The sequence below is a fragment of the Nelusetta ayraudi genome, unplaced genomic scaffold (assembly GCF_046127955.1).
Source record: "Nelusetta ayraudi isolate G7.1 ecotype Tasmania unplaced genomic scaffold, CSIRO-AGI_Nayr_v1 ptg000033l, whole genome shotgun sequence".
Lineage (NCBI taxonomy): Eukaryota > Metazoa > Chordata > Actinopteri > Tetraodontiformes > Monacanthidae > Nelusetta > Nelusetta ayraudi.
The window spans coordinates 7,996,170-8,019,626 of record NW_027466083.1 but is presented as its reverse complement, the minus strand read 5'-3'; the positions used below and the strand labels follow the sequence as shown (position 1 = coordinate 8,019,626).

Sequence of the window (23,457 nt, the reverse complement as noted above, 5' to 3'; positions counted from 1 at the left end):
CGGATTGTGTGTTCCGCTGGCGCCCCCAGTGGACGTTGTCCCACATCGCACCTCTTCGTCCCCAGTCCTCAGCCGACATCATGGAGGAGAAGCTTTCGAGTATGACCGAGTGAAAGGCTCCCAAAGCCGCGTCCGACCCGTAATCTATCCTCTGGAGGACCATAGAAGGGTAAGAGGAGAGAAAAGATAAACTGGGATTTTATTTTTATTGCAATGTCGTTTATTTTTACCTTGACCGCAGCGAGCCGTTACCTGCGCCGTCTGCTGGATTACGCAGGGTACTAACGATAAATCACGCCGAAGACGATTGATTGAAAAGTCTTTTTTTTTCAGGGTTCCGTTTTCCAACGTTTTTCTTTCTTTCTTTTCTTTTTTTTTTTTTTTTTTTAATGAAATGGCTCAGGTTTTGTTTTTGGTTCGTGCGCGAGCCTCGGTGACCAGTGACCAATAGGAAGCCTCCGTCGGGCTGAAGCCGAGCGCGCGTCTCGCTCAGCACCACGGACAGCACCAGGATCCGCTGGGCCCGAGGCTCGCTGCTCTGTCCGGCCTCTTCCGCACTCTTCCACCCGCTGAATCTCCTCTGTTTCCAGGACATCGTTCTTCTAACTCATTACCCGAGACACTCGAGAGCCGATTGCAGACAAGATGAAGCATTTTCTAAGGTAAGTGGACTCCATTTTAGCAAGTCATTAGGTGATTATTATTTTCCCTACGCATTTGTCTTTGAGGGGATTCACGGTGCGCATTCATTTCATGTCATCGACTACCTGAGAGGACTCGTTTGCCACAAATACTGCTTCGTTTGGAGCCAACGCTCCAACTAGCGCTGGATTGATCCCGCAATAGCGGCTGTCGATTATGGTTTGCGGAGGTGGCGGGTCTGAGTCTTGAACGGGGTCTTGAACGGGTCTGCTCAGAATCAACCATCAAACACAGATGTACTCGGTTAGTTCCAGTTCCAGTTTAGTTTCAACATATCCTAAAACTCAGCTTTAAATTGAGATTTTTCCTCACATCCATTTTGCCAAGAACAAAAATGCACATACTTGGCGTTGTTAATGGCAATGTTGGAAATGGTACAGGTCAGCTACATTTTACATCACTAACAAACCTTCTGTCCCTGAATGTATGTTACATAATTAGGGAGTCCCTTAATTAGAGTATAATAATGTGTGTGAAGGCTAGCCTCTGCTGCAGCTTAGTGGGTCATTTCCCAAGACACACATCTCCATTACATGTAAAAAATAGCACACTTTCATCTGCTGGAATTTAACCTGGTACGCAAGAAGAAATATTATTTTACCCTTTAACTTTCCTTTCTGTCCTTCTAGTTCTTCTCCGATAGAAAAGAGGAACATAGAAAATCATCCGAAGAACCCCTCAGGCCCACACACATTAATCTGTCTAACAATGGAACACTAGACATATGACCTAAGAAAGTCACCGCATAAGCAACCAGTATTTCCACAGACAACTGTAGCATGTGCAGCAGCATGAGTGTAAAATGTGTCCATCAACCTCATTCCTCCTCCTTCTTTGTTCCCCTCTCCAGAGTGGTGACCCAGTTCTTCCTGTTTCTCTACTGCAAACTTCTGTGGAGAGGTTTGAAGTTCGTCACCAGAAAATTCACAGGTCGCTGCGAGCTCCAGCGGATCTGTTACAACAACAAGCATGGAGCTCGCAGGACCCTGAAGATAGGTAGGTCTTGCCAGCACATTCTGCCATCAGTCCTCTTTTTCTTCCTCCTTTACTTTTCTTTGACAATATGGTCACATTTTAACAAATGAACTAAGACTGCTTATCTTATTTTATTTTCCTTTAAAAACATAAAAAAACAAAAACAAAAACAGAATCATCACTGAGGTACTCCAGGAATGAGGTAAGAGCTTTGAACTGTGTGCGGGTGTACTGAAATCCTCCCACAGATGTGTCCCACTTTCGCCTCCTCTGCTTGAATCTGTTTGCTCTTGCTGTTTGTAGCTGCTGCAGTCGGCCCTGAGCATCCACCCTGAGAAAGTGGAGAAGACCATCGATGACATCATGACTCTGAAGAGGATCAACCCCGACACCAACCCACAGTGAGACACATTCACTTACACTTCACGTCCTTGCCGCTTTAACACTTCGTGGCGAGGCGTTGTGGCCAATTAAATTAAATTAAATCAACACTTTACCGAGCTGAGAAAACGTGGATGTTAAATTAAAGAAGTAACACGGACAGACTAAAATAACACGCCCTCCTCAACACTCATTTCTGACCAGCCCTCGTGCCAGACAGCAACAACCACTCGATGATTTGGCAGCTCTTAGGTTTGCTCTGATACAAACAACTCTTCTGTGTGCTGCTGCTGCTGTGTGTCCCCAGGCTTGGCATCTCTCTGCAGTCCAGCCTGCTGCAGATCGTGGGCTACAGGAGCCTGGTGTCCAAGGTGGAGAAGCTGCGCCGGGAACCTTACGACTGTGAGAACCCAGAGCACGAGGAGATGCTGATGAAGGTAGACAGCTCTTTGAATGAGGGGGTGTCATTAAATTGTTTTGTTATTATTTTGCTGTTGACCTGTAAAAATTGATCAAGTTAAAGAAGGTAAAAGATAAAAATCAAATATTAAATTTGGTTCCATATAGTAAGATACCAAATTTAACAGCCAGTGGGTAAATCACTGGGGTTACATATAAATTCTATCCATTTTATGTAACCTAAGTATTTATTTGCTTGGTTCAATTTCTATTTTTATTTTATGGATTTTTTTTGGCAAGTGAAAGATTTCGTTTTTCTATTCTACACAAGTGAGAAAGAATCTGACTAGACTCTTGGCTTGCTCTGATCTGCGGTCTGCTTGCATCACAGCTGTGGAAGGAACTGCGTCCTGACACACCACTGAATGGCCGCATCTCCAAACAGTGGTGTGAAATTGGTTTTCAGGGCAGCGATCCTAAAACCGATTTCAGGGGCATGGGCCTCCTGGGTCTCCACAACCTGCTGTAAGCTCTCTCTTCTCTCTTCGCTCCTGCTGTGCTGCAAAGTTATTTCAGCAACCAAACAGGGCAGATTCTAATCCATGAAGCTTCCGCTGCCCCGCAGGTATTTTGCAGAACATGACAAGACCACAGCTCTGCAGATGCTCCACGACTCCCTGCAACCAAAGCACAAGTACGTTCAGCCTCTTCATCCTTTTGGGCCACAGCCATAATCACATTTAAGGAATACACCAAATGTCTGTGATGTACAAAGACTTTTCACACAGAGTTTTTTAATGTTAAAAGTCGGGATTGTGACGGAGTTAGAATATTGAGATGGCGATTGTGCGAGTGTTCCAGTGGTTTGGCTGTTTTTGCAATGTTAAGCCATTGATGTTTAAACCACTGCACTGCATGTGCACATGCTCTAATTGTGGCTTTGGAAAAGCTTCATTGTTTTTGCATTACTTGTAACATTACAATTGGGTGGTTTATAGATAAGTTAGTGGCCTTAGCCACAACATTAGCTCCTCCGCTCTGGCCAGTACTGTGAAAAGATAAAAAAAAAAAATTCAAAGTCTTTCTACCAGACATGTAGTGTATCCCTTTCACTTTCAAAGTGCTGACACTCGTGTGTGACTTTGCATTCACGGCATTCTGCTTGATTATATCCACTCCTGCAGCTCGATGTCATTCACTGCTTCATCTTTTCTCGGCCACTGCCGCTTGTATTGTTTGCCATCATCGGCATCTCAGTGAGCCAACAGTCTCATTTTCACAAGTGAAGATTCTCCTTCTTTTATCTCCTCCACCACCTCCACTTCCTCTTCTCTGCCCATGCCTGCCACTCTGACTTTTCACATGCACACAGAAAGACAAGGTACCAGATTTCACTTCCATTTCTTTCACGTCATGCGCTGATGTTTTTTTATGCACCGAGAGCTGCACTAAGCCTGATTTATGCATATGCGAACACCCGGCTGTGCTTTCATCCTCATCATGTGTCTTATTGTAACGGACATATTTTCAACATTCTCGTCTGCAGCATTCAAGAAAATGAAACAAACGGAAAGACACTAGTTTAATTCTGATAAAAATGTATAACGACAAAAAAAAAATGTTTTATACATATTATACTACACCTTGCAACAAATTTAAACATTACAAAGGCACAGCTAAAATGTAAACCATTTCTAATCCTAAATATCTCATTGGCTACTTAAGAGCACACAAATGCTTTGTGCTCCATATCAGTAAAAAAAATAAAAATAAAATGCAGTATAATCTGATATAATTTAATTTAGTTCAACAATCTGAACTCAAAACTCTGAAATATAAACCTGGCAGTTGTCAAGAATTAAAGTTAAAGTTCATGTTTGTTCTCTGCAGTGAGACAAATAAGACTGATTGGGAACAGAAGAGCCTGGATAAAGCTATTGGGTAAGTGTCTGCACATGTGATGCAGGACAAGACTCATGTGTGCGTGTGTGTGCGGGCATGCACGTTTGTAGAAGGCAAAAATACTGGACTAGCAATGATGGGAGTGTGAGGTACGGCCCAAATAGCAACAGACAGTGAGCAGGTGCACGCAGGAGAGACTGTTATCATTTTACTCTTCCTCTCCTTGTTCACTATGAACACCACTACAAACAATGTTGATATTAATAGTGATACGTCTCCTTGGTTAGCGACACCACCACACCTTGGTAAATGGACTGCACTTATATATTTTCCAGCACCTTCACGGTACCCCAAAGTGATTTACAAAGGCCTCTCATTCACCCATTCACACACACATTCATACACCACCAAACCTTGTTTTTGTTCCCTACCAAATGTGTGAATGATCCAACAAAGCAACAATATAAGGAGGAGGCTGTCAACAAAGGGCTAAATATGCTGATTTCTAAAAATCTAAAGAGTTGTATTTTTATATATACACAATAATGCAAAACTGCTTCATTAGAATTAGATTCTAGGACGAAAAACTAAAACATTAAGTTGTGTAGGGTTTGAGCATCTTCTGCTGCTGAACGCACTACAAGATGATACCAACATATTGACTCTTCCCTCAGCTATTCCTTCGCCATCGTGGGCATCAACATCACAGACCTGGCCTACTCCCTGCTCATGAGTGGAGCCTTGAAGACCCACCTGTACAATGTGGCTCCGGAGATGCCCAGCCTGCCGCACTTCCAGCAGACCTTCTGTGAGTCCACGTCAGTGGGATCCGTACGTCTTGACTCTCCAGACAGTCATTAAACACGCCTCTCCCTCTCCCGCTCTGTCTCCTTGCAGGTTACCTGATGCAGGAGTTTCACCGTTTCTGGGTGGAGGAGGACCCCAGCGACATCATGGAGTTCAACAGGGTCCGTTCCAAGTTCCACCGGAGGATCCTGCGGCAGCTGAAGAACATGGATATGGCTCTCTGCCCCCACTTCTCTGCCTCCGACCTCCACTTGGTCAACCTCTAAACGCACACGCACACTTACACCTGCCCTCCCTCCTCTGGGCCCCTCCCCTTAACACTAGTAGGCCAAAAAAAAGAAAGAAAATCACACAACCATCACACTGCTGGCCAAACATGTGGAAACTCTCCTTACCTCCTCACCCTCTTCCTCATCTAACATCATGTCGCGTCACTGCCAAAACCTCCAAACACACACACACACACACACACACACACACACACACACACACACACACACGCACACAGCCTCTATGCCGTCACTGCAGCGTTTTGCCACCAGCATCCCAGATGAACATAGCGATTGTAGCTGAGCATGAGGCGGCCACACCCACACAGTCACTGACTCATCTGTTGCTTTAATAATCTTTGACGATTGTAAAACAGATCGAATATGGGCTCCAACACATCGCAAACAGTATTTTGTAATCAAAACATCTTCATATAATATATAAATATATAGATATATATAAATATATATAATGTAATTTTAAAGCTTTTATCAGTGCGTTTAATTGATGTTGCAGTCACCGATCGGAACAAACCATTTTCTTTCTTCTTCTCTTGACTCTATGCGCTAGCTCAATAGTAGAGATTGTATTGTGTTTCTCACATCACCAAACACATGAACAAAAAAAAAGAAATGCCAAAACGTCAAATGTATAGAACTTTACACTCACAGCAGCAAAGCTGAAATGTACGTGTTGCAAACCTGCAAAATATCTTTCGGAAATATTTCACTTGAAGAAATGGAATGGAATGTTTAGAAAGCATTGTGGTCCGTTAGCTGGTAATCTGCAAAGGCAGTTATTTACTTAAGGAAATATAAAATTCAGTTCTTATTCTCAATCATAAAAATGTAGATATTTGTAAGCAATGTGCTTTCTTATCACCAAGTGCTTCATTATATTTTTACCTTTCTGAAAAATGTGAATTCTGAGAGGGGAAAAACACCCAGTTAAGAGTTTAGAGTCTGAACACTAAAAAGTTAAGAATTTAACATAAAATTGAATTTGATAGAATATAATTCAATATGTAAAAATGTGTTGACACATTAATAGCAGACGATTATATGAAAAACGTGGAGATGTACCTTAAAAACATAAACAAAACTTTTCACACCTGTCGCTAACAGTAAAATATTTCAGGAACTTTTATTTGGCAGGTTTGCAAACATTGTTTTGCCTTTACTTTGACACCATGCACAGATTCTGTTATGATTGTCACTCATGATTGTTTGAGTGTTTTTATTAACCCATCGAATGTGATGCCGTCCGTGTCCACTGTTGTCTCAGCCAAAGCAATGGTTTCAACGTTCATCACCATGAGCGTTTTTTTTTTTTCTTCCTTTAAATGTATTGACCAGGCGTGCCTCAGCATCGCTCCTCTGTCGATATCACAGCTGCTCCTCCTGGTCACTGTGTTCAGTTGCATCTTCTGCAAAACACAGTCTGACTGCTGCATGATTTCATGATCCAAAACAATTTTGTTTCTGTTTTCATTGAAGCCAAAGACATTGCAGGCTGTGGTGGAATTTTCGGGGGAGGGGAATAACCCTCCGAACACGTGAATGTGGTCTCGCCTCTCAACACCAAAGGCAGCAGCGAATCATCTTCTCAGAGAACAGCAGCCGTAGACGACACAGTTGAACTGAATGTGGAGCTCATTCCCACAGAATCGGCAAAAGCAGTAATCAAGCTACGCTAAATGCCAAGCTATATCAAATGATAAGCTACACTAAATGCTAACGATGGAGGCCCTGACCTGCCAGTCAGTGCTGACCAATCTAAAAACAGGCCCTGATGCTGAGAATCAAGCGTGACGCACCACAAGAGTCCAAGACTCTTCAACATGTGAACGCCTTGTTTCCCATCCACAGACATCGACATCATAAAGTGCTGACCGCACTAGCAAATGTCCACAGTGTCTGGTTTCAAGTTGCAACCTCAATCCTTCTTACTGCTGCTGTGTTTTAAATGGTCCTGCAGACTTTCGTCCCATCAACGTGATGCTTTCTTTGTTTATCTCGGTGAACGTCAGCACTGTTTTCATCTCCTGCTTGCATTTTGTTCTTTCTTTGTTATTTTCTTTGCTCTGCTATGTTCAGCTTTGCACTATTTTAAAGATGAAAAAGATGCTGATTTCCTTCACAATAATAATAGGTACTCTGTGGTTTTAGGAGTTTACGGTCCGACAGGTCCAATGATGATACTGTAGATGATTTGTTGCTGTATATTCTGCTTCAAAGCTCACAACACAATCTGCATGACGATTCTTTAATGATTGCAGTCTTTACTCTTCTTGATATTGTAATTGTGCAAATAATTTGTTGTCTGTGCTGTAACTTTTTGAGACCACAATAAAAAACAACAACAACAAATGTCAATACAACTGAATGGCAGTTTAATTTAGTTTTGTTCGCACTTGGGTAAGATGACAGCTTATTTTTTCGGAATGACTGAAATTCTTTGTCATATAATTAAAAATAAATCACTAAATTGCTAAAGACAAAATATGTAACAGGCTTTTCTGAGGCTAATACATACTATTGAAGATGCCAGTTGAAACACACACACACACACACACACACACACACACACACACACACACACACACCTTAGTGATGTAGAGTACATTCCGACTCAGGGAGAACATGCAAACTCCACGCAGAAAGAGATCTGTCAACCCACGACCTTCTTGCTGTGAGGCGGCAGCGCTAACCAATGCACCACCGTCTCGCCCCACATTTTGACTGGTCAAAACTTAATTAAAGCCATCTAAAAAGGGACGTGTAGATATCTGTAAGTGAGAGGAAATGAAGATATCTCGAACTGGAATTGTGGCTAGTCAGAATTCAAATGTAGACATGTAAAACTGGGAATACGGCTAGTCACAATTCAGTTGTGGATATCTGCAATATGATTTACGGATATCTGCAATTGAATTGAAGATATCCCTAATGACAAACTCCATACACATGAATGGCAGAAGTCATTTGATCATCTTTGTTGATATCTAAAATGACAATTGTGGATAGCAAGGATAACGTTGACCATATCTGAAAAGTTCTTTTTTTTAACAGGAAGAATTAAATTATATTTATATCTGTAACACACATCTACATTAGTTATTAAATGTTTTAAAGGCGGCTTGCCATTGAAATCTTCGACCCCTCGATGTTCCGTGCGTGACGTATTTCACGTCACGTCGCGCTACGCACATGACGTCACGCCACCTCCCTCATCTCTCCTCCCTTTGTGCCGTCGACAAGCCCCTTCTCGTTTCAGGACCGCCGGAGAAGAGAACGCAGAGGTATGTTCAATAACTTTTGCCAAAGCGCCACACGGCTTGTGGTTGGTCGCGGCTTAGTTTCGTCGTAGTCGCCGCCGTCGGACTTAGGCTTTGTGTCATTGCGCCAGAAACGGTCGGTGTCAGCTGCGGCTTTATTGGTCGGAGTTGCAGCTCGACGTGACTGCAGCGATGACAGCCAGGCCCGCAGACGCTGCTTAGCCAACTGCTGTTAGCCTCACGGCTAAGATCGTCCCGCGGCGCGGTCGTGAACCCCGATGGCCAGCGCCATGCGCTACTTCGCGAATGTGTAAAGGAATTGGCTTGTCTGGATTGAGGTCCTTGCCCTCTCGACACCTTGAAAGCTCGCCGCCTTGTCGGCTTGCCATTCAGCGTTTATAGAGGGGACGTCTGCCCGTGTCCTCCTTGATAGCTGGTCGGCTAGCCTCGAGCTAATCTGTTAGCAGGCGAGGGCAGAGGAACGCTGCCTTGACAGTCCCCAGCAAAGCTCTTTGATTTAAGTTGTCGCACTGCGTCGGCACCAGGGGGATATTCCAGTTTTGGTGTTACTAGTTAAAATACTTGAGAAATGCTGATAACCCCGCTGAGTGAAGCTGAGGTTGTGCTTCTGGACGATGCTAGCTAGCAGCCTGGGATGTCAAGTCAAGTGCATCGCTTCTTTCACGGTCCAGCGATGCAGCGTTTCCCTTGTGTGATATTTACTACAATTGGGCTATATATATCTGAGTTCTGCACATAAAGCTTTAAAGTCACCACGTACACCACCAGTCAAAAGTTTGGATACACCCTATGAATTTCATTTCTTTTCCTTCATTCTCTTGACTATCGACATTGCAGTTTCTCAATGAAGGCATCAAAACTACGTATGAACACACATGGAATTATGTAGGAGACAAAAGCGTAAAGTAAGTCAAACACGTTTTATATTTAAATTCTTTAAGAGTTATTTAACGTGTTTTTTTTGCTGCATAATACACACATCTTGCTCACGTGTTTGATGTCTTCAGTATCTATCTGCAGTGTAGAAAGTTTCAAAGACAAAAACAAAATGACATGAGAAGGTTTGTCCAAATCTCTTGCTGGTAGTGTAGGTCAGGTTTTAATAGGGTCTCCGGGTAATTTCAGTCCTTTGCAGTCCATAACCTTACGTCAAAGCAACGTGAAGCTCCTTGAGGACACAGCTTTGTGTTGGCTTACAGTAGACACACCTACAGTTGTTGGGAAGACACAGTAGTATATTGAATGCTGTTTGCCAGAGTGTCAGCAGTCATTGCCCATGAGTGACATTCGTCCACTTCCTGTTCTTGTGCAACCACACAGCTGAAAGTGCTCCCATGACCTTTGGGGTAGTAGAGCAAGGAGGTACAGAATAATCCTAGTGCGGTGCAAGCAGCATGTGTAGAGTGCCACTGCAAATGAAGTGAAAGTGGTTTAGTATTTGGGAGTGAACAGGGTGGAGCTGTGAGAGGTGAGCCGTTTGCGTTCCTGTTAAACAGATGTAAAGGAAATAATTACACAAAAGACTTTAGTGACAGGCGGGTTAACTATCATCTGGGTTTTATTGTGCCTATTTATTGATCACATTAATGTTTTTGTCACAGGAACATTTCCGAACTGCTTTAGACTGATCTTTTTTTCTGTTTTTTTTTTTTGGCTGGTGTTGCAAAGTTGACCCCTCAACCCTTGTCAGAGTTGCCAAATGTCCTTATTCACCTGCCATAGGTGATGCCATTCTGCTTCTATCTCCTGTCAACATTCACGTGTATGTTATCAAAGGTCCTCCTGTGGAACATTTGTACTTGCTGGCTGTTGGCGTGATGAAATCATTGTCTTACACAACGTGCTGCTTAGGAAACGTTCATGTCGAAGAAGTGCTAGCAGATACACAGTGTACGAGGGCACTGACCTTTTGCTGCCCCCACTGGTCTGTTTCAAGCTTTTGATTTACGTTGTGCCGTTGAAAATATACCAATTAAGAGCCGGTCACCGCATCAGGTTCACATCCCTGCGAGCCACCAGTGACTTCTGCTTACTCTGACTATTCCCTTTCAGCAGCGTTGCCCTCTCGCTCAGCCCATCACATCCCATCAGTCAGTCTGCAGCTGAGTGCCAGGACCCACACTCTCGTCTTTTCCTCTCGCTGTGTCTCCCCTGGATGCTGAACATTGGAGGGAAAGCATTCTTTTCTTTGATGTAGCTCAGCTCGACTGTGCTTTGCTGTTACAGATCATGGCTGTACCTCCCACTTACGTTGACCTTGGAAAGTCTGCCAAGGATGTTTTCACCAAGGGATACGGTGAGCAGCGCAACAACAGCGACACTCGGTCTGATCATAAGCCTTTTGACCAAGAGAGAATGATTTGGACTGCAATGCAAAACCTGTTGCTACGATTTAAAGTCATGTTGATTTGAGCGCAGCTCATTCTTTGAATTCCATAACGCAATGTTAGTGCAGTCTTTTTGCTGCTGAATGAGTTTTTTCAATATGAAGGGAATTCTCATTGAAACAGACACACACGCTCCTCTAGGCCTGAATGGCAGCAAATTAGCCAGTGACTAATTCATTTCAGGCGCTATCGCTGCACACAATTCACACGTTGACTGACTTCATTTTTCTGTTTAAGGCTTCGGGCTCATCAAGCTGGACTTGAAAACAAAGTCTGAAAATGGACTGGTGAGTTGTTTCCCACCAATTGCCTGCTGCTGATGTGGCAGCGTCTCCGTCCTGCAGGAGGTTTGTCCTGCCCATAATAACTGCTATTAAAACTGTTGTGTGCAGGAGTTCACCAGCACCGGCTCTGCCAACACCGAGACCAGCAAGGTTGCAGGATCCCTGGAGACTAAGTACAAGTGGGCGGAGCACGGAGTGACCTTTACGGAAAAGTGGAACACCGACAACACCCTGGGCACCGAGATCACTGTGGAGGACCAGGTTGGTGATGGGGGAATGTCAGTTTAGAGTGTTGACTCTTAACATGGGCTCTACTTTTATCTCATGGAGGCTTTAGATTAAATATATTGAAGTGCAGCCAGTTCCATGGGGGCTCCTGCCAGACAGCGACCCTGCTGGTTCTCTCAGCGTCCAGCTGAGGCCAACGCTCCTCTCGGCCGTGTCGGCCGATGATGCTCCAGCTTCCCCCGCAGTCCGTGGGATGAAATTGAACCTTTCTTTTATTTTTCTTCCCGCTTTTCCTCAGCTGGCCAAGGGACTGAAGCTGACGTTCGACTCCTCCTTCTCTCCCAACACTGGGTAAGAACAATTGAGAACGGAGCCGCTGTCAGTCTGGATGAGAGGCCGTTCGAGAGGCCTCCGCATGTCCCTGACCTGTCAGGCGCTAAACCGTCCTGCCCCCCTCCGCTCAATGTGTCCCCAGCAAGAAAAGCGGCAAGTTCAAGTCGGGCTACAAAGTCGACCACATCAACATCGGCTGCGACGTGAACTACGACATCAACGGCACGGCCATCCACGGCGCTGCTGTGGTGGGCTACGACGGCTGGCTGGCCGGCTACCAGATGACCTTCGAGGCTGGCAGGAACAGGATCACCCAGAGCAACTTTGCAGTCGGATTCAAGACTGACGAGTTCCAGCTTCACACAAATGTGTAAGACTCGATGAAACAGCACCCCCACTTGTTTTTGAAAAAAACTTTTTTTTTCAGTTGACTTTTACGGCTTCTGCATGTGCTCATGTGCCCAGACCAAAGGCGAGCATCGTTGTGAAATCTTCTGCGCAGGTTTAGAAATGCAGCAGCAAAAATGGTTGGTGCATTTATACCGATGTAAATTCTACACATTTTATTGTTGAAGGTTTATTGTGTCAGTTTAGCAGCAGGAGTGAGCGAGCCGCTGGAGTGAAGAGCTGGCGATCACAGTCCACTGTCCTCGACTAGACCAGAGTCTTTAAACAGTTTCCGCGGCCTTGTCCGCCTGCGTTAACGGCTCTGGCGACGTGCCGGTCACACGGGCGCCTGGCAGTTATTTTTGCACTCGTGTGATGGGATTTGCTATATTGCAAGTGAGGTGGAGTGAGTATTTGGCAGACGTACAGGGCCACTGTGAGCTCGTGTCAGACTGGGTAGAGGGAGCGTGCGGTCGATGGCGTTTCCTGCTGTGTCCCCTCGCCAAAGCCTGTTCGCCTCAGTCTGCAGCTAAAGTGGTTGGCCGGGGTCACACAGAGTGTAATGTAGGCTTTACGTTAGTGACAGCACTCATGCAAAGGAAGATTTCACGCAACCTGTTTTTTCCCCCATCCCTCTTCCGGGAAAACGTCACCCATGGAAAATAATAGCGTCGACATGAGCTCAGTTTAAAATCTCACAGTCCCTCACTTTCTCCCTCCTCAGAAATGACGGCACCGAGTTTGGCGGTTCCATCTACCAGAAGGTAAACGACAAGCTGGAGACGGCCGTCAACCTGGCCTGGACTGCCGGAAACAGCAACACCCGCTTCGGCATCGCGGCCAAGTACCAGATTGACCCTGATGCGTCTTTCTCCGTGAGTAGCGTCCCGACGCCTGTCTCTTCTTCCCAACATCTGGGAGATGTGTTGCTCAAGCTTCACCAAGTTTGCTTGCAGCAAATGTTTCGTTATTGTTGTTGTCATCCTGCAATGCAATGCAATGCAATGCAACGCAACGCACAGCACACATGCAAGAAGCAGTGATGCAGGGGGTTTAGGGAAATGACTGCGAGGGTGCGTCCTCTGACCTGCTCCACAATAATAATGCAGCATGAACACAAAACGACCCCAGACAAATATGCAAATTGTGTTGAACAAGTTGTGTGACAAGGTGCCTGTTGTCTACTTCCTCCTACGGCAAATTCTTTGTGGCTGCCAATTCTCCTGAACAACCTTTTGAAACAATTACAATTGTATTTTTCTTCCGAAATGTATTTTGTTGTTGTTGTTGTTGTTTTTTTTTTTTTTTTTTTACATTTTTGAGTCTTTTGTCTTTTGTGCAGGCCAAGGTGAACAACTCCAGCCTCGTGGGTTTGGGCTACACTCAGACTCTTAAGCCAGGTGGGTGATCTGCATAACTTCCCCTCCAAATAAGATAAGGGAAAGTGATTTTTATGCCGTATTTATTGGTTAGGATAACAGCGCGTCTAAAATATTAATGTGTTACTCGTTCTAATGTGCAACTTCTGCAGGCATCAAGCTGACGCTCTCAGCTCTCCTGGATGGCAAGAACATCAACGCTGGTGGCCACAAGCTCGGCCTGGGCCTGGAGTTCCAGGCGTAGGACGACGAGCCCCACAACCTACCAGCACTCACACACATTCCCCACCCCCTGACCCCGCCAAGAAAAAAAGAAAAAAAAAAGTCCTTTATTACCTAGCATATGCCTCACAAACCCCCTTCTCCCTAGAAATGTCACAAGACAACTTGAAGGTTCATTGTCTATCTTAAGGTTTTAAAGGACCACTTGAAGGGAACATAGTTTAAAAATGGAGCCAAATGTAAAACCTGAACAGGGAGCGTTGAATATTGAAGGGTTTCTCTTGAATTGTCGCACTTGCAGAAGAAAGGTCACTTTGAGTATGTTAATGACGCCAATACGTCTCACTTCATCCACACACACAAACACACAAACACACACACGCAGTGCTTTAATTTGTGTGTGTCTCTGCTTTCCTGTACAGGCGAAAGGGAACAAAAATCTAAATTGGATCAACCCCAAAACAATCAAAAACAGCTGGACACACCCAGCAGTTGAGTCGGTACACCACCAGAGGGTACTATGGTTGAGCACCATCAAGCACTCCTTGCTGCAAACTTGTGGGAAAGCAACTTTTATTTTCATACTTGTACTTCAGAGAGCTCTCGTCTCCGTCTTGATATGTTACATTATGGGAAAGGGTTAGTTGTCCCTGATGTCAGCAGCTTTTAGGAGCTCTACGAGACACTACAACCCCAGTGTGTACATGTTGTGTTCTGTCTTATTTGTGGCGTGAGTCTTTTGTTACGTTTAGCTAACTTAATGTTACATTGTCGGCAGTCTTGCATTGTTTAATCCACCCTCAAAGTCTTACAAGGCAACGACAAAACAGTTACAAACCTATCGCACAGTGGAGGTTATCTTGAAAGCGTTACTGTATGTTTTGAAAGGAGGATGAAAATAAATGCAGAGGATGGAATATGATAGTCTTCCACAGGTGGTTTTGGGAACGATGCCTAGTGTACCTGACAGTATTGTTATTACCTGGGTTAAATAAAGAACATCTTGAACCAGTCTGGAGTCCCTTTCTTTCTTTCTTTCTTTCTTTCTTTCTTTCTTTCTGTCGTTATTTCTTTCGTTCCAAGACTGAACTTCTCATGTGAAATCAATACTGGTAATTTTATATCAGGCTTAAAGAGATAGTAATGTGACATTACAATTATTAATATTAAATGTTCTTAATGTCAGCACTACAGAAGCACATTAATGAATGCATGAACGACTTTGGTTACATCAAAGCAGAAATAAAAGGACAATGTTTAACTTAAAAGATCACAATATGTAACCAAAAAAAGGAGTAGGCCGAAGCCCAAGGCTTATTTCTGCCGATCCTGTAGCATCCATAAACTTAAATAATCACGGATAACCCAGAACAATAATAATAAGGAAAAACGATTTACACTGACGTTCACCTTTTTGAATTCTCATTTACATTTCGTTTGCAATATAGTCTTTCATTATTTTACGCTTTAAAATCGTTCTAAATTCCAAAAGAATTACACGGTTTGAGTCCATTATTTATAATTCTGATCGCTGTTTTTTTTTTAAATTTTTTTTTTAGTTAAATTAATGAATTTAAATTCGTTTTGTAGATGTTTCCCTAAATTTCTACACAGTAGCTCATATCAGGCATCAGAAGGGAAAACACAGTATATGTAGGTAGTTTTCATTGCTGCCACACTAGTATCACGCTCTTACGCGATACTAAGCACTATATATATATATATATATATATATATATAAATATATATATATATATATATTTTTTTTTTGCAGTATGGCAGCAATGCGTTTCCATACAACACCAACAACACTAACGACACTAAAGGGAGAAAGAGTATTTTCTCAGGGCACACAGGGACGCGACAGATCTCACGTGACCGCCTTGATTCAGGCACGTACTCGACGCACGCGCCCAATCAAGCCTCTTTACGACGGCTACGCCAGGTCTCGCGGGCCACCCAGGCCACGCCCCCTGAGTCTCGGCCGCACCAACATGGCGACCAGCAGGACGATGGAGCGAAGCGCAAGAGGTGCGAGCGCCCTTCTCCTGGTCCTCTGTCTTCAGCTTCTCGTCAGCGGCTGTCTGTCAGCGCCAGCGAATGGCAACGGCCCAGGTAGGCAACTTTTCATCGTTAAATATCGCTAATGGGAAGTGTGTTTGAACTCAGGTGGACGGCTACTCGGCTAGCTGCTGTCGGCTGGTGTCTTAACGCTAACGTCAACGGCGGCGGCGGCGGCGGCGTCGTCATGTGTGAGCGACGGTTGACGGGCAACAAAACTCCCCGTTATGTTATGTTGACCGTGGAGTGGCTGGAAGACCGCGGAGTGGCTCTCAAACCCAGGAGTGGAAAATAAGCACTGTAGTGTCGGTATTTATTTTCATCACTTGAAAGCAAAGTTTAAACGGAAGTGTACGTGCTAATTCGTATTTAAGAAATTTCGGGTAGGATTCCTGATTTATCTCCATATTTTCCCCCCCTCCTAAATCCGGCCTCCTTCGACCTACCTGGAGAAGAACCGTTAAACACTCATCGGCGTAAAGGGGCCTGGCTTGGCGACAGCCTGCGGGAGCTCCCACAGCTGATTTATGGAGATCAGATAAAGCGACGCGCTCCAGATGTTTCAGCCGTATAACCGAGCCGTCAATTAAGTCCTTGTCACTCGAGCAGTGCCCTATTAAGAACCTCTCCCCGTTTGAAGTTGGCCATCTCTGAGCTGGGGGCCGTAAAACTGCCCTGAATGGGAGGCTCTGTCTCGCCTCAATGGACTTTGGATGTGTGTAGTTCCCTGGCCTCAGGGCAGCAGTGTGCATGTCTTTGCCTGTCGTGTGCGTGCGTGTCCTCTGCTGAAGCCAGGTGTAAGTGTAAAGGTCGTGCCCCTGGGTGTTCAGCAGCTATCAGGTTACGTCGCTGCGTCCAGGGAGAGCTGAAGTCCCCGGCCTGTTTGCTATTCAGAGAATCAACGCCCTGCCACCAGCGACACTGTGTTATACGCACAGGCGCAAGCCGCTTGGCAGGTCATGCTTGGTTGTGACCGTTAGACACGCGAGCCTTCATGGTCATGCGAGATTAGAAATGAGAAGTTCTCCTCAACATTCCGCCTCAGAATAACCTCACTGATGAGACAGTTTTGTTCTTGTTGTTATCATCCCGTCAGCTTTGAATGGTACTGTGAGAACCCTCCTGTTCTCCAAAACGTATGTACCGTTTACAAAGCCAGTCGTGAAGTTGTGCAGGATCAAATACGATAGATAGATAGATAGATAGATAGATAGATAGAGACTTTATTGATCCCTTTGGGATGACTCCCTCAGGGAAATTAAGACTTCCAGCAGCAGTAGCAGCACACACAGATGGAAAAAGAAATTTAAGCACACAGATTTAAAAAAATAGCAGCACACTGATAAATAAAAATAAATAAATAAAATAAAATAGCGGCACACAGGTATAAAATAATGAATACGTGCTATGTAGAGAAGGACATACATTATGTGTGTTTATGTATATACAAGTTTACCTTTGCTTTTGACTGAATATCCTACCCGTACTGCTCCTATAGCACTGCGTTGGCTGTTTCTAAAAGGACCTCTTATTCAGATCCCATTTATGCCATCCATGGCCCTGTGTATGAATGGTCCCTTTCTTCTCCTGGGAGCATCTTGGTCGGGGCCTCAAGTCCCCACTGTTCTCCTCCCTGCCCTTGCTAAACAACGCCTCAGCGTCCCTCAGGATGGGATAATGTTGACACTGGTGGCTTTAAATGGTGCCATTTACTCAACCTAGCTGGCCAGATCCAGCAGGGCGTGTTGACCTATGACCACATTCGCGAAGTTATTTAGCTGAGTAGATTGTTGAGAATTCTGGTGTGTCATTGAGCCCTATGAGGCTGGAATGGCTCCTCCGTAATACATGTATGAGTCACAACGGCTAATAATAATGATGATAATAATAATATGATGTGGAAAGTATTTGATACGTACTTACTGAATGCTTTCTCATGTATGATGGTCCACTGTGTTTTTTTCTGCTTCCTCACAGGTCCAGTGTGTAATATTTGGCTTGGTTTATGATTTTAAGCTTGGTATTTTTAAGGAAGCCCGGTGTGGACAATCCAGTCCGCCTGATAGGGCGTTTCATAATATGGTGACTGCTCGCGTCTCCAAATAAACCAATGAAGAAGAAGGCCTACGAGGTGGCTAGGTTTGGTGCGCAGGCCACCGTAGCTCACTGGCAAACTCAGGAGGGGGAGAGAGAGTGAAAGACGCTTCAATCTAAAATGTAACCACTAGATGTCGCTGTTTCTTCGTCAAAATCTCCAAATATTGCACACTTAAAGGTGACCTATTATACTAATTTTCGGGCTTTTGTATTTGATATCTGGCCCCTCCAGAGCAGCAACGCACGATTTTCCACGCTGAAAGCTTTTTAGATTTGCATGTCTTGCGGCTCGTTTCCTCGTATTTACTGCATCCCGCGAAAACACTCTTTTGCACTTCACTCCATCCCCAGCCTTGCCGGTACACGCCCCCGCCCAGGGTCACACTGCTGAGCCTCACTTCCTCAGTTTGCCAGTGCGGGAGTGAAGAGTAAACGGCAAACTTTCCGAAACGGGCACAATTTAAACACTTACCGTCGTGAAGGCTTCACCCTTTAGCAGCTGTTTAGCGGCTAATCCAGCTTCGTACGGACCCAGCGCGGGCTGAGTTACGGCCACAAGGCGGACCGAAGGTCCCTGGATGTCTTTGTGCCTTCCGTGTCCCCGGAAATATATTTTACTTTGTGTACCGACTGTGTTGTTGTTTTGTATTTTTGCGAGACATTTTAATAGGGCTTAGAATGATTTGGTTTCATACTGTTGACTTGTATCAAAACACTGTCCTAGCAGAGAAAATATGGACGCTGAAACGATCACTTCAGTCATAGAGTCGTTTATTATTAGACAAGAATATCTGCACAACTTACGTCCACACCAAGCAGGAAGAGCTGAGCATGTAGCACATGTAAATTCAAATGTTTGATATGTAAATATCTTGCTTCAGATAATATAATTCTTGACCTTTTGCACTGTAGCCTTTTTTGTTGTTGCTGTAATTATGCAAATTTCCCCATCGTGGGATCAATAAAGGTCTTCTTCTTCTTCTTCTAGTATGTATGTATGTTGTAGTATATAGTATGTAACAGTATGTTGGAATAGTATGTATATGTACTTTATCACTATATGTATATGACAAGATAATTTGTAATATTATACAAAGTGTTTGCTGCTTTCAAAGGGAAGATCATCCTTCGGCTCGGGTTTAGTATTTGGCTTATTCAATCTTGTTTCTTTTGCATCCTAATATTTGTTGTTTCTCTATCTCCTCTCATATCACAGCGTCAGAAAAAGCTCAAAATGTCAGCCTGACCACCGCGTCCAAGCCAACAACTAACAGCATGCCGTCTTTGCCCGGCGAAAGTCCTGTCTCACCGGATGCCAAGGAACCTGCACCTCCTGCCGCCAGTGACAACACGACGGCAGCAGCCACGGGCCAAACAAAGAACAGCGCTCCACCTGATCCACTGCCAGCCTCTGTCAGCACCAAGGTTGATGCCACCGCCCAGGGCGATCCGTCGCAGAAACCTGCGACACCAGCAGACCCGAGCGAGCCCGAGCCCACAGAGAAACCCGCTGCTTCCGAAGCGGTCGCAGCTACCTCGACAGAGGCTCCGCCCACCGCCTCCAAAACTCCTGCACCAGTCAAACGTGTAACGGAAGAACTGGAGAGCGTGACCCTTGACCCCAAATTGTCCCAGACGCTGATCCCATCCACAGACCAGTACATCGAGCCGGGCCTGCTGCCCAGCACAGACAGGGCCGCGGAGACCCATGTCGCCATGGAGAGCTTCAACAACGAAGAAGTGGAGGAGGAGGGGGACGAGGAGGAGGACGACTACGACGACGACGACGGAACGGACACCATGTACGAAAACCTGGAGGAGGTCAAGCTGCAGACCGAGAGCAGGCTGCCGCCCCCTGACGAGCTGGAGGGGAACCGCTACAAAGGAGCCGAGAGCTACAACTCAGAGGACGAGGACTCGCACTTCTTCTTCCACCTGGTCATCTTGGCCTTCTTGGTGGCCATTGTCTACATCACCTACCACAACAAGAGGAAGGTGAGTGTTGATGATGATGATGATGACGATGACAGAGGTGAGAGTAAGTCACACATGTGCAAGTCCCAAGTCACTGAGGTGAGAATCAAGCAAGTCAAGTCATTGCTCAGGTCAAGCAAGTCACCAGTCAAGTCATAAAAATCCGATCATCTACACCAGTTTCCACATTAAATGTGAATCACTTTATATGAGGTTACGTTGATGTTATGCATATCTTAAACTTAACATGGCTTAATATTAGCATTTACATCAGCAAACATTAGCTTTCCAGCAAACGTTTGACCAATTTGACCAATGAGTTTGCTAAAGACACTTTTACTGTACATTTTATTGAGAAGACATACCTTACTTAGCTTTCTAGCCACGTTAACGTTAAGCTATGTTAGTATTAGCAAACGTTAGCTTTCTAACAGCCATAACAGTTAGCTAAGAAGGTGCATTCACGTAGCTTACCTTTCTTTGTGGGTTTTGTAGCGACGGATGAAGTTGGAAGTTGTGGTGGTTGTGTCACTGATTTTAGAGCTGCAGGCCTTGCATGCTGCTGTTCCCTTCTTCAGAGCGCCATCGACAACACCATCCTTAAACCCAAATTGAATTATTCTCGGTCTCACCGCCTCCATGACTGCTGCTCACGAGTTGATCTGTTGACCGCTGTTGGTCTGCGTGCAGCGTGCATTGCACTGTGAAATCACTCAGTCATGTTTCAAAATAAATTTGCAACTCGAGTCAAGTCATGTGACCCGAGTCTCTGGATGATGATGATGATGTTGATGATGTTGATGTTCTTGTGTCACAGCCCTATAAAAGTATTTGGAAAGGTTCCATCACATGCTCGTCACTATTTCATGTTAAAAGCGCTCCTCAGTTTATCGTATAAACTCGAGGCAGCACTGACTTATTACATTCAGGAGAAGTTATGTTTCTTGTAGATCTGCGGAGGAAGATTTTTGTAAAACATATTTTCAGCTCATGTAAATTCAGGTTTCGCTGCCGGCTGAAAGACTCCTGTCGTCTTTCATCTTCTCTGCTCACCTGTCAGCCCAGACTTCATTCTACTTGTACACCCTTCAGATTAATTTGATAACAGTCAGCACTTCTTCTCCTTTTTTGAATCATTCTTCCTTTCTTTTTTCTCGGAAGATCTTGCTGCTGGCTCAGAGTCGGCGCTGGAAAGACGGTCTGTGCTCCCGCAACACGGTGCAATATCACCGCCTGGACCAGAACGTCAACGAGGCCATGCCGTCCCTCAAAATGACCAAAGACTACATCTTTTGATCGGCACACCCAGAAGCTGGCTGGCTAGCAGGCTGGCTGAGATGCTTTGCTTTTGTCATGGAGCTTGATTAATGCTTTGATAACAACTGGAGACCGAGGGTCGTAATGTCCTCTTGATGTTTAAAGTGTTTTCTGTTTTTTGGTTTGTTTTTTTTGGTCATTGATATAATTTGAAAATTGTCTTTATTTTTTTCTAACTTAACATTTTCTTGGGAGTCAATGTGTTGTTTTTATTTGAGGGTTTACCTCTGTGTCTTTTTGGGAGTTTTAGCCTTACTGTCCTCATATTGTCTTAATTTGTTTTCTATGTTCCTTAATAGTAAGACTTTATTTGCCATTATTTTGATTTCAAACAAAAACAAATCATTTCTTACTGAATCAAACTTGGTTATTCAAGCCTGAGATCATGTGTGTTTGCACATACATACATATATATATATATAGATATTATTTTCTGTCCACAGTTTGCCAAGATGTGAACTAACACAAATGCTTTTGCTTTTCAGAGCACTTTTGTCACAAACACTTTTGCATCTCATTGGGGTGTGCAGAAAAACAAAAACACTCTTGGGAGAGTGTATGTTGAAACAGTCAATGCACTGTGCAGAACAACTAAGAACATCTCTTGAGATGTAACATTGAAAAGAATACAGAATGGGGGGGGGCAAATAACTGAGACGACGTGAAGTCACGCGTTCAGTTACCACATGTAGTTTGAGTGTCTTTCCTTTGTCTTTCCTCATTATTTGACGTCAAAATATCTAAGCTGCACATTTGCCATTAAGGTAAACACAAGTTTACTGTCTGAAAGTACCAAGGTATAGTTTGGGAGTAACTTTTGTCCTCGAACCTTTCCTGTGTTTGCCAGCTCTTATTGCTCTACGACGGTGCGTCCTCTTGGCCTATTTTCTCTTCCAGATTTTGCTATGCAGAAACCCACCCACCCCCTTTTTATGACTTCGATGAAGTCTCGATAAATCATTTATGTTCTCCGCTTCTAATGGCTGTGTTTCCCCTCGCGCAGAGAATTTCAGAACGGTAGCACCAGAATGTTTTGCACGCTCTCTGTGGCCTGACGTTTCCCAGCCGACGCCACAAAAAAAAATCAACCTCGCACCGCTGTTTTTCTCTCACTCGTGACTCTGTTCAAGGCCACGTGTTGCTTTTCCCTCTGTCTCATGCCTTCAGTGGAAATGCCGCAGCCGCCGCGTCCGTCACGGCGCATTCAGCCAGCTGTTTGTGTTTTCTTGTGAGTAGCGCATGATTTGCACTGTCACTCAATCAGTCTGTGGGTCAGCAGCGTTGCTCTTGCAATCGTCGGTAGAGGTTGTACAATCTTTTGTTTTTGCCAATAAAGCACAAATTATATACGTAAAGGTAGTCTGTGTTATTATTATTTTTTTTAGTATATTTGATTAGACTAAGAACAAAGTGCAGGTATCAGGCAGCCGCACGCTGAGCCAAACGCACAGTTAATAAGCTTACAGTTCCTGTTCACAGGGCTTTTTGGATTAAGCTAATGCATTTGTCCTAAATAAAGATGGAGGTCTCTGACCTCCAGGTGAAAGATCAGCAGTGTTTAAACCTAAATGGACATTTTTAATAATACTAAAGAGCACTTAAATAGCGGCAGGACAGAATATGGTTGGCCACAAGGAGGCAGTATGCTCCCACGAATAGAGAGTCGAATTAGTCGTAGCCTGCATGTGCAGCTGTCAGATTTTCTGTTGCGTGCCTCAAGACGTTGAATAAGATCAGACTGCCACCACGTACAGTGAAAAGCACAAGTCAGTGTTCAATGACCACAGTTCCCCATCAAGAGTGTCTTAGCAGCAATAAGATGAGAGGAATTTTGCAGTGAAATCTGAACAGATTTGGCCACAATCAAGAGGGGTTTGCACTGCAGAAAACTCCCAGCACTTTGATATCCCTGGACGGATTATATTATATACAATATATTTTTATTGTTAGGCTCGTGGAAACCATATGTGGCGCGATTATCCAGAATTTCCCAGAAAAAGCAAAGGGAAGGTAAACAGCCTCTGTGTCTCATCTACAGACCTGTCAATAAAAAC

At 44.4% G+C, this 23,457-nt stretch overlaps 3 protein-coding genes across 4 annotated transcripts; all 3 read left to right on the top strand.

Annotated features, from left to right (window-relative positions):
• Positions 1-28: 28 nt before the first annotated feature.
• Positions 29-7,816, top strand: elmod1 (ELMO/CED-12 domain containing 1). The gene is made up of 11 exons (XM_076032124.1): positions 29-169; positions 591-662; positions 1,553-1,698; positions 1,851-1,879; positions 1,981-2,078; positions 2,366-2,495; positions 2,849-2,982; positions 3,083-3,151; positions 4,348-4,398; positions 5,034-5,167; positions 5,257-7,816. The coding sequence occupies exons 2-11, from the start codon at positions 646-648 to the stop codon at positions 5,430-5,432; spliced, it is 984 nt and encodes a 327-aa protein (XP_075888239.1). The 5' UTR covers positions 29-169; positions 591-645; the 3' UTR covers positions 5,433-7,816.
• An 806-nt stretch (positions 7,817-8,622) lies between these two features.
• vdac1 (voltage-dependent anion channel 1) lies at positions 8,623-14,966 on the top strand. Of its 2 annotated transcripts, none has more exons than XM_076032122.1 (9): positions 8,623-8,737; positions 10,961-11,030; positions 11,359-11,408; positions 11,514-11,666; positions 11,932-11,984; positions 12,109-12,336; positions 13,078-13,228; positions 13,696-13,753; positions 13,885-14,966. In XM_076032122.1, exons 2-9 carry the CDS (start codon positions 10,964-10,966, stop codon positions 13,974-13,976), a joined length of 852 nt encoding a protein of 283 aa, XP_075888237.1. In that variant the 5' UTR covers positions 8,623-8,737; positions 10,961-10,963; the 3' UTR covers positions 13,977-14,966. The 2 variants fall into 2 exon arrangements, with proteins under 2 accessions (XP_075888237.1, XP_075888238.1); XM_076032123.1 differs by lacking the exon at positions 8,623-8,737 and adding an exon at positions 10,068-10,202.
• Positions 14,967-15,734: 768 nt separating this feature from the next.
• On the top strand, positions 15,735-22,758 carry cunh5orf15 (chromosome unknown C5orf15 homolog). The gene is made up of 3 exons (XM_076032119.1): positions 15,735-16,069; positions 19,329-20,107; positions 21,248-22,758. The coding sequence occupies exons 1-3, from the start codon at positions 15,739-15,741 to the stop codon at positions 21,380-21,382; spliced, it is 1,245 nt and encodes a 414-aa protein (XP_075888234.1). The 5' UTR covers positions 15,735-15,738; the 3' UTR covers positions 21,383-22,758.
• The last annotated feature ends 699 nt before the right edge of the window (positions 22,759-23,457 follow it).